General features: G+C 47.8%; 1 protein-coding gene across 3 annotated transcripts; it reads right to left on the bottom strand.

The window, feature by feature from the left end:
• Positions 1-5: 5 nt before the first annotated feature.
• TMEM139 (transmembrane protein 139) lies at positions 6-1,883 on the bottom strand. Of its 3 annotated transcripts, none has more exons than XM_045182087.3 (3): positions 1,390-1,883; positions 603-852; positions 6-402 (listed from the first exon to the last, which is right to left on the bottom strand). In XM_045182087.3, exons 1-3 carry the CDS (start codon positions 1,412-1,414, stop codon positions 6-8), a joined length of 672 nt encoding a protein of 223 aa, XP_045038022.2. In that variant the 5' UTR covers positions 1,415-1,883. The 3 variants fall into 3 exon arrangements, with proteins under 3 accessions (XP_045038022.2, XP_024428621.2, XP_071077810.1); XM_024572853.3 differs by having other exon boundaries at positions 1,841-1,881; XM_071221709.1 differs by having other exon boundaries at positions 1,846-1,869.
• Between the last annotated feature and the right edge of the window lie 8,775 nt (positions 1,884-10,658).

Here is a 10,658-nt window from a genome sequence, read left to right as displayed (position 1 = left end):
GTCCGTTAGGGGGGTGTCCAGTCATCTTCATAGAAAACATTGTCATCATCAGGGTGACCAAAACTTGCATCATAGTCAGGGGGTGGCGTAAGAGGCTCCAGTGTGGGGAGTGTGGCCATGCTCTGCAGATCAGGAGCAGTGGACACAGCTCGTGGTCCCCGAAGCCGAAGGCTGATTGGAGCTCTTCCAGGGCTTCCTGGGGTCATAGACCCCTCTGAGCCCACTCGCCTTTCCACCTGGGCTCTCCTGGGCCCCTGTGGATGGCAAGGCTGTCCCTCTACAAGTCCTGGGGGAATGACAACACTGCTGTAGGGAGGCGGCTGATCCAACTCTTGGGGGCGGCCCTGTGACTCCAACACCATGGCCTCTCTGTAGGCTGGCATCTCAAAGGCTTCCTGGTCCCTGGGGGAGGAGAAATAAGGTCATTGGTGACTGCCTGAAAGGAGCCCCTTTCCCCTTTTCTATTTTCTACTGACAAAAGATACCTCCTGTCACTGATATCAGTGACAGAGGTGAAAAGCAGAGCCTTTATGCCTGAGAGACCAGAGGCACAGGGAGAGCTGGTAGAGTATTCCTTCAATTCGTCCCCACCCTTGACTCACCGAGCACTGCCTGAAGCCCCTGGGCTCTCCAGCTGCACTGATCGGAACACCCATTCCAGAAAACAGGCCAGGAGGCAGGCAAACAGGGAGAAGCCACCCAAGGTCAGAAAGAAAAAAGCAACAGGGACAATGTCCGGCCGTATGCCCAGCAAAGCCAGCCCCAGGAGGAAGGAGGTGCAGCACAGGTACAGAAGTGGCTTCTCCAGTCTCCCCGACCACTGGCTTGGCACCATGGCCCTTCCCCAGGCTCCTGCAAAAAGATACACAGCTGTTGTGTCTAAACTAGCAATTGGCATCATGGCTGGGTGAGATTCCAGTAACTGTATTAGACACCTTTGGGGGGTTTCAGGTTCTTCAATCTCAAATCAGAAAAATGGCCAAAATAAGTGATCAGCAGTGAACTCTCCAGTTCTGTAATTGTCTAAAGAATCACACTGTTGTCCCAAGGCACCCGTGTGTGTGGAATAAGCCAGGAAACCTGCCCAAGAGTGCTGACTCCCAGCCATCATGCCAGTTTACTGTGTCACGGCTCTGCCTGCCTTCCTCCTTCCTTCTTCCCTGCGTTCTCCCTTCCAGCTCTGCCATTCCACATCCAGGATCCAATCCTGGGTGGGCCCCCGGGGGCTTGGGGTTCAGTGGCATCGCTGGAATCCAGGTGATGGGGCAGGCCCTGCCCTTTCTCTACTATTGCTTGCACTGGAACCCCCCCTCCAGACCCCCTGCTTCCCAGTGAGGGGCCCTCAGTAAGACCCTGTTTGGGTGAGTAGGGGGAGGGAGCACCACTTACCCCGTGTCTGACCCCATCTTCCCATTTCCTCCAGTCAGCCTATGCTCCGGTTAGAGGGAAAAAAAATGCACGTAGACACAAAATAGCCGCAGGGGCACAGCTATGTGAGAGAAACTCTTACAGGCCACGGACAGAAGCCAGATTAACTCCTGGCACTGTACACCCCACATCTGCAAGGGTCCCACCCTCTGCCAACTCTGACTCGTATTTCGAGTTTCTGGCCTGGAGTTACCACCGGGGCTGGGAGGTTGGTGGGGAGAAGGCTTCTTTCCTTTGCAACACAGCAGCAATGCAGAGGCGGCAGTATCCCAAAACCAGCCCATCAGGCGTTCCCTGGACTCTGCACAGCAGGGCCTCACGGACTCTACAAAGGGGCCAGACCCGCTCCTGACACCCCTGCTCCAATCCCAGGACCCTCCCGCCACCTCTCACCAGCCTTAAGCGTTCCTACCTCACCTGTCTGGACCAGACTGCAAAGAAAGTAGGTTGTGGGGGAAGTGGGAGGCAGGAAGGAGGTGGAGCCCACTGGCCCCACCCTCTCTTTGGCCCCAATCCCTGTTCCTGCCCAGGCTTCACTTCCCTTTTTTCTCCTGGGGCTGACCTCCCTCCATCCACCCCGATACAGCGCCTTAATGAGTGTGCTCTTTCTCCCCACCCCAGGGATCTTTGTGCTTAGGACCAGAGTCAAATTCACCTGTCCTTACCCCTTCTTCTGGTGCAAATTATACTGAGAGCAGTTTGCCTTATATTTAGAGAATGTGTATTGTGCCCGGGAGCAGAGATCATAGACTGTTCAGTCTCTGTGATCACATAGTGCTTTGCGGACTAAGCACTGTTGTGGGCCTGGGATGGTGTGTTCTGCTTCCACCGCTGCGGTAGCTTGTCTGTGAACTCTTTGTGTTCTGCAGACCTGTAAGACGAGTTCATGCATTTGCTTCTTGGCATGGTTAACAGTTGATTCTTCAAAGGCCACCTCTGAGGGGATGCCTGCCATGGAAGCTGTCTCCGCTTTGTAACCACGGCATTCCTTCCTACCCCTGTCCTGGCCTTTACCTGTTTATGAGGTAATTTTCTGTTTACACACCTTACCTCCACAGTGCGTTTCTCCTGGTGAGCGATTAATTCCCATCATCTCTGAATACCTGCAAGTAACTCTGGTGCTGACACAAAGCAGGTGCTCACTAAACATAGTTGAATGCTTTTATTAGAAGGCTGCTGTGCTGCCCGGTCTCACCACACACACTGGAGATCCAGGACCCACTCTTTTCGATTGTGAGTCAGGCAGTAAATCGGTGAGGTGGGTTCCAGCAGGAGCAGAGTGGCTAGAGGCACGCTTTGTCCTCGAGACCGAAAGGGCTAGACAAGGCTGGACGCTCTGCCTTCAGAGAGTTACCACTGGACAAGTGGAGGGGGGTAGCAGATAACGGGGAACAAATCTGATCCCAAGGACAGTTGGGGGCCATGGCCTGAGCTGTTGCAGCAGACAATGTGTGAGTGCGTGTGTGAGAGAGACACAGAGAGAGAGAGAGAAGGAGGAAGAAGAGGAGGAGGGAGAAGGAGAAGTGTTTCTGGAGCGGTACGCCTGCGTGTATAGAGATGGGATGCCGGTGATGAGGGTGATGAGGATGTGTCTCTGCCCCAGACTGACAGAGAGGCGAGGGAGGAGACACACCGGAAGCCTGTGGTTGTGTAGACAAGGTGTGTCTCTATAGGGAGTGGGAGGTTGTGTAGACAAGGTGTGTCTCTATAGGGACTGGGAGGACAGCTGGGTATTTCGCTTCCACCAGTTTCCTTCCTATTCAGCTCACATGGGAAACGTGCGGCTGGGATCAGACGGATTTCGACCTACAGTTCATATACCAATAGAAGGAGATCGGCCGACAGTCGGTGGTGGTATAACAAGTGTAGACGTAAGAACGTCTAAACCTGTAGAAAATTTTTATAAGAGTGTTATTTGAGCCGAAATTGACAATTGCCGAGAAGCAAGATCTAAAATTCTCTGGAGAATGAGAGTTTTGTCGTTTCTTTTGCGCATTGGAAGTTAAGGAGGGGGCACACGGAAGGTTCCATGGAGGTGGGAGAAAGCAAGGCAGGCAGGAATTGAATTACAGGATACTTAAGTTTCTGTGCTCTTTTGAGGGTGGTTATGTCTTTGAGGGGCATTACTTCTGGTATTTCAAAGGCGTGTTTAACCTAGCTACACCTAGAGCTGGCTTCGAAACCTTTCTTTAAAGAAGTTGTAAGTCTGACACACGACTACACCCCATGACCTGCCCATTTAGGAATTTATGATCGGATCACCCTGTGAAGTTACTTTCCATAGAACCCCTTCTTCATCCATCTTGTAACATGTAGCTTTTCCTTCTTTTTTGATTATTTCCTCCTGCTGAATTCTAAGAAATGTCATTTTTGAGACAAGCAACATGAAAGTTTGTATTGCCTTGAATACTCATGGCCAAATTGCTTCCCCAAGTTCTTAGTTTTCTCTTTTCTTTACCAATTTAGTATCCTTAGCAAAATATGAATGCAGCACTTAACTCAATTGCCAGTGTGATTTCTACGTGCCTGCTTCATTTGTGGGGAGGGCGGTGAAGGGGAGTGTGTGGACAGGGGAAAGGGGAGAAGCGGAGGAAATCGGTAGACTTCCAGCAAGGGGGAACAGAGGTCTACCAGTGAGTGCATCTTTAAGACTTTGTTTCTGTGCTTTCGTGTTCTGAACACAGGTCTGCTTTATACGTGTAGCCAATACGTGTGCAGTATTTTGTGTGTGCTGCTCACTGTGTTAAATATTATACTCCATGCAAATTAAGTAACACTATATGTATAATGTAGTAAGAGTTACTGTTGTTACGTCCATTTTATGGGTGAGGTCAGAAACTTGAGGAAGATCGAGGGTTGGGTCAAGATTTGAACCTGCAATCCCAGCTCAGAACCCTGGCTCTTAACCACTTTGTGAGCCCACTCTGAACACCCTTTTGGCTGCCTTCCCAGTGGTAATTCAACAACATGCCTGTGATGTTCTCAGATCATTATTCCGGCCTTCCTTGGAGAAGCGGGCAGATGCGATTTCCCCATCGTTTGGAGTCTTAAGAAAAGGCTGATCTTCAGACAGCAAAGGCTGCAAAAGGGAATGTTGGAAAATGAAATAAGGTTCTCGACCCATATGGCAAGAGTAGGAAACAAAGGTTGCAGGCTCTGTATCAGGATGCTTATCTTTTATGAACTCATCAAGACTGATTGTAAAAGGTAGCACTTTTCACTGAATGGCTCTGGAAGCTTGATGTGCCGGTGACTTCTTCCAAAAGGGTGCTGGTGCCCTGGCCGGTGTGCTCCGTTGGTTGGAGCAAAAATGAGAAATGAGAACACTTTCTCACCGTCTTCAAATACAAACGATCTGCACCTTTTCATCTGAAACTGCTCTGGCACCAGGACTTAATTGCTTCTTGGTGCACAGGGCCCAGATGCCATTGGCACTGACTACTAAGTCCCTGGTGCTCCTGAGGCAGGCCAAGCATGTCCTCCCCGGTGGGAAGTCCTTGTGGCGGCCTCCGGGCCTGATTCTGACCCAGTGTTGAACCACTTTCAATGTTGCAGTCACCGAAAGGATGATCTTGTGAACTTGGGGCCTATGTGCTTTTTCTAACCCAAGCATCTCCGTTACATCTTCCCCCCATGTGGATGTCTTTTTGTACCTTTTATTCTGATAACAATAGGCAGCTTCTGGGGGTGCTGTGGATCCCCACCGTATTTTGCATGATCTGCAGGTGAAGGTTGAAACACTTGATCCAGAATTCTTGACTTGGTACATTTGTGACAAATCCAGTTTGCACAAAGGGGAGACTCCACACCTCTTCTCAGGGTGTGTTGTCTGAACTCCTGAACGCAAAAACTCGGCCGTGAGTGTGCTGACTGTCCTCTGCAGAGGCAGCGGTGGCGAAACGCTGTTCAGCCTGAACTTACCTGCGGACCAACACTTTTTTATTGCTCACTTGCTGTGTGTGGATGCTCTGAGGTGTATACAGTAGATCCCGTAGGAATCTCACTCTCGAGGAGCTTACTGTCCAGAAGAGGAAAGACGTGTGTATAACTGACTGTAAGACAAGGCACACAGTGAGAGCGCTGTGAGCAAGGACAAAGGGCTGCTGGGGTGCACAGGGGAGACTTTGTGCTGAGAAGGGTGGGGATCAGGAATGCATCCCGGGTCAGGAGTGGGGAGTGTGCGCACTCCCGCACACCCCTGTCATTACTGGGCAGGGAGGAGGCAATAAGTACTTGTTGTACCATTTATTGGTAATTAGTGAATACTTACTGATTTAATGATTCATGATCTTTGGATCCCTAGATCCTCCCCTCAATTGCCTACTTCTACCCCCGCCCCCTGCCTCTCCCAGTCTTTTCCAATCTGGCATCAGCTAGAGCCAGCCACAGCCTTGAACTTGGCCTGGCCAAAGAGTGTCTGCTCCAAAGAGTGTCGGGATTTTAGCTTTCCCCGACCCCTCTGTAAGGACACTGAAGGGACTGTACAGTATCGGATTAAGGGCACGGGACAAACGAGGAATGGTGGTCTAGTTGGTCCCCCGGCCTCCAGTCCTCTTTTACCCTGGAGTCTAAGTGGTTACCTCTTTCCGCTTCCACCTTTGCTTGTACCCGGGAATTGTAGCGGCGATTTCCCGGAGAAGGAGAGTGATGAATAATTGCCCCAAACTCGTCTGCTTGGACTCCTCCTTTTCTCGGAGCCTCCCTGTTTCCCCAACAGCATACTGTCCTGGAAAATCCATTCATCCTTTCTACTTGGTACTTTATCTGTCTCTCTTTTCGCCTGGTTATCTCCTTTTTTGCTATCTCTATTCCTTTTACCCTTCTCTCACTTTTTTCTCTTCTGTTCATTTGATAAGCATTTACCCAGCTGTGTCATGTGCTTACAGCATCAGCTACAGCTACGTAACTTGTGGGGTCCAGCATGAAATGAAAATGCAGGGCCCCTTGCTCACGATCATGAAGGATTTCAAGACAGCAATAGCAGAGCGTTAAACTGGTTGCGAAGCCCCATGTGAGTGCACAGGTTACAAGTCCTTGAAGCCGACTGTGTGTGCATGGCACTTGGGGATGTAGTGAGAATATGTACTATCACAGAATTACGTTTTATTACATTACCTTTTAAAAACGTTTTTATTCTGGAAATATCCTAAGACACATAAAGGATAGTATAATGAACTCTCTGGGCATTACATACCAACTATTACTAACATTTTGCCACTCTTGTTTTATCTATTCCTTCCATGTCTCCCATCCTTTTTTTTTTTTTTTTACTTTTTATTTTTATTTTAGAGAGATGGGAAGGGAGGGAGGAAGAGAGGGAGAGAAACATGAATGTGTGGTTGCCTCTCGCATGCCCCCTACTGAGGACCTGGCCCACAACCCAGGCATGTACCCTGACTGGGAATTGAACCAGCAACCTTTTGGTTTGCAGACCAGTGCTCAATCCACTGAGCCACACCAGCCAAGGGTCTCCCATCCTTTAAAAGGCACCCTGCCACCTCTACCCTAAATATTTCAGAATGTAATTCCAACCAATAAGAATGTTTTTTGTGTACAGCCACCCTGCCATTATCATATTTAATGAAAATCACATTAATTCCTTAATATCACTTAATACCCAAGCCCATGTTATTTTCCCCCAATTGTCCCAAAGATGTGTTCTTACAGCTTGTATATTTATATTTTAAACTCATTATTAAAACCAATATGGACATTTATCAAAACAATCCACTTAGAAAATCAGGAAAAGACATTAACAGACATTTCACAGAAGCGGACACACAGATGGCGAGTAAGCACACAAAAAGATGTTCAACGTCACTAGCCCTGAGGGAAACGCAAATTAAAATCACAACGAGCTATCACTGAAAACCTATCGGAAAGGCAAAAATAGAAAATAGTAACACCACCAAATGCTGGTGAGGATGCAGAGAAACTGGGTCACTCACGCATTTCTGGTGGGGAGGTAAAATGGCACAGCCACTCTAGAAAAATATGGCAGTTTCTTATAAAATAAGACACGCACTTACCGTATGACCCAGCAATTGTACACATGGGCACTTACCCCCGAAAAATGAAAACTTATGTGCACACAAAAACCTGGATGTGAATGTTCATAGCAGCTTTATTTGTTAATAGCCCCAAACTGGAAGCAACCCAAACGTCCTTCAGCAGGTTAAACTAACTGGCATATCCATACCATGGAAAATCACGCAGCAATAAGTGGGAACAAACTACAACACAGGCAACACCTCGGGTGGACCTCGAGGGAATTATGCTGAGTGCAAGCAAGCCAATTGGATCCCATCTCTACAGCATGCCTGGAAGACAAAATTCTACGAAGAACAGATTGGCGCTTGCCAGGGGTGAAGGAAGTGGGGAGGGAGGGACAGAGGTGGCCATAGCTATAAAAGAATAGCATGAGAAATTCTTATGCTGGGAATGTTCTGCTTCTTGACTGTGGTTGTGGTCACGTGGTGGTCAGGTGACAAAATTATGCGGAACTACATGCAGACACACAAATAGTTCATGTGAAACCGTGTATAAAGTCTGAGGAAGGTTGATGGATCCCTTCCAAGTCAGTTTCCTGGTTGTGTTATTGTACCACAGTTATGCAGGATGTTACCACTGGGGAGACTGATGAAGGGCGTACAGCATCTCTCTGTATTACGTCTGACATTTGCATGTTAAAGACATTTCTGGGAGGATGCGCACACACACAAAACTGAAGAATAGGAATGGGAGTGGAAAAGGGGGGAAACTTCACTTTTCACTTGACACTTTGCCTTGTCTTCTTTTGTTTGTTAACCACATGCATTCCATACCTTCTGGTTGTTGTCAGTTACAAGTTGCACTTTGGCTCTGTAAAAAAAATGTCACGTCTAGGAATTTTACCTAAGAAGTTGTGTTTCGGTAAGCTTGGAATTTAAATTGGAATGCAAGAAAGTGGTCACTGTTGAATTCTGGGTATTGACATAATTGCAGATTTTATATGACATAATTATTGATCAGAAGGGGAGGAGGGAAAGGAACTAAGCAGAGGTATGAAACTCTCTTTGGATTAGAGGAACAGAGTATTCCTTTACTTAAAAAAAATACAGTTGCTTTAGGGGGCTTTCCCCTTTCTCACCTTGATGGTTAATTTTGTGTCAACCTGACTGGGCCCAGGGATGCCCAGGTTGCTGATAAAACATGGTTTCTGGGTGTGCAGGGAGGGTGTTTCCCGAAGAGGTTAGTGTTTGAATGGACAGACAGTAAAGATGGCCCTCACCCACGTGGGTGGGCATTGCTCAGTCCACTGAGGGCCTGGACAGAACACAAAGGCAGACGAAGGGCGAGTGTGCTCTCTGCTTGAACTGAAACAGCCATCTCCTCCTGCCCTGGGACATCGGCGCTCCTGGTTCTTGGGCTTTGGACTCCACTGGAACCGCAGATGGTAGACCGTGGGGGTCCTCAGCCCCCTCAACCATAATCTCTTCTGATCTCTCTATATATCGATACATATCCTACTTAGTCTGTGTCTTGGGAAAACTCTGACCAAAACCCTCATGTTGGATTCCATTTGGCTGACATTTTTCAGAAGTTATTATCTAGATCATGAATGTAAGGATTAGTCTAAATTGTCTCCTTCCTCCAGAGAACATGAAATTCTGCTCTGGGGTTAGGGACGTAGGATGCTAGTCTTTGACGGTGACTGAGCAGATCTGGGGACAATGCAACTGTGGTAAGAGATTATCCCACATTAGCCTGTGATAAGATTTAGGATTAAATTAAGCAATGGAGAGGTTTAGAAAACAATGGGAAGAATGCACAATTGTACCCAAAGGTGAATCTACAAATTCTGGTTTTTTACTCCTTTAAATGTATATTTGTTTACAACAATAAATGATCATTTAAAAAGTAGACAAATAAAATGGAAACATTTTGATATATTTCATTCTAGGATTAGTAGGTTAACGTTCCTGGAATATAATATATTTTAATGTATCAAGATATAATTGAGATCATACTATTTTTTAAAAAGATTTTATTTATTTTTAAAGAGAGAAGGGAGGGAGAAAGAGAGGGAAATGGCAATGTGTGTCTGCCTCTTGAGAGCCCTCTGCTGGGGACCTGGTCTGCAACCCAGGCAAGTGCCCTGACTGGGAATTGAACCTGCAACCATTTAGTTCGCAGGCCCGAGCTCAATCCACTGAACCATACCAGCCAAGGCTGAGATAATCCTATTGAATATATACTTTCATCTTTTTCCCCAATCAATATCATATCCAAAGATTTCCAATGTTCTTTATAATTCCTCAGACATATGGTTTCTGATGGCTATAAAACATTACATCTTAGGTATACAATAATTTATTCAAGCACCCTCGTACTGTTATTTCTAAGTTATTTGATGTCACACATATGCTGAGACAAGCATCTCATGAAATCTGCCTGAAGGAGAGAGTGCTCATTGGCAGACGTACTTCTGGCATCACTTCACAGATAAGCCCGGTAAGGATGACCTGGAATCCTGCAACATGCTGGAATAATGGAAAAGGGGGAGAGAGGAGGAAGACAGAACACAATGAGGGACAAAAGTGGAAAATGGGATGTGAGATGAGGAAGAGGCAGAGGCAGAGGAAAATGGAGCCACGCCATCGTGGGCTCTGTACCTGTTTCCCACCAGGCACCCACGTGTGGCTTCAGCTTCTGAATGGAGGGTACCCTCAAAGAAGTCCAAATACTGTTGAAACACAAGGCATTCTGATTATCGCACAGAGGGCCCAGATGGAGCAGGATAGACTGCACAGGGAGAGCTTTGGATAAGTCACTGGGGGAGTGGCAAAGCTACAGGTTTGTGTGAGATCAGCAGGCTCATAGTAGGCAGGGGGAGGCCTGGGGTTTTCTCAGGACCTGTACGTGGGTGAGAGGAGGGAACTATGAGGAGATGAGCAACTTCCCCAGGCCAAGGCCATGCCAGCCAGTCTCCCTGCACTGCCCTGCCCTGGTTCTACTGGTCAGTGTTGCTGGACCCAGTTTAAATACCTGGGTGCAAGCTCAGCCACACTCTGGTTCCCTCCAGCCTTCACGCCCACGGGGCCTGGGTTTCAGCCCCATCTCACACTGTGTCTGGTCCAAAGACAGCAAGTGCCAAACTGCATAATTGCAAAATCCATCTGCCTTAGTCTGCTGTCCCCGACAGAGAGCCCTGGGGAGTTTCTGCAGAAGAAAAAGAGGGACTCCCCGAG

The sequence above is a fragment of the Desmodus rotundus genome, chromosome 6, assembly GCF_022682495.2.
Source record: "Desmodus rotundus isolate HL8 chromosome 6, HLdesRot8A.1, whole genome shotgun sequence".
NCBI classification, from domain to species: Eukaryota; Metazoa; Chordata; class Mammalia; order Chiroptera; family Phyllostomidae; genus Desmodus; species Desmodus rotundus.
The sequence above is the reverse complement of the archived record's forward strand: the minus strand, read 5'-3'. Positions and strand labels throughout refer to the sequence as shown.

Coding starts and splice junctions, on each gene's coding strand:
- TMEM139 (XM_045182087.3), bottom strand. CDS start 1,414: ATGGGAAGATGGGGTCAGACACGGG. Junction 853..1,389: donor AAGATGGGGTCAGACACGGG/GTAAGTGGTGCT, acceptor ATCTTTTTGCAG/GAGCCTGGGGAAGGGCCATG. Junction 403..602: donor GGGGCTTCAGGCAGTGCTCG/GTGAGTCAAGGG, acceptor CTCCTCCCCCAG/GGACCAGGAAGCCTTTGAGA.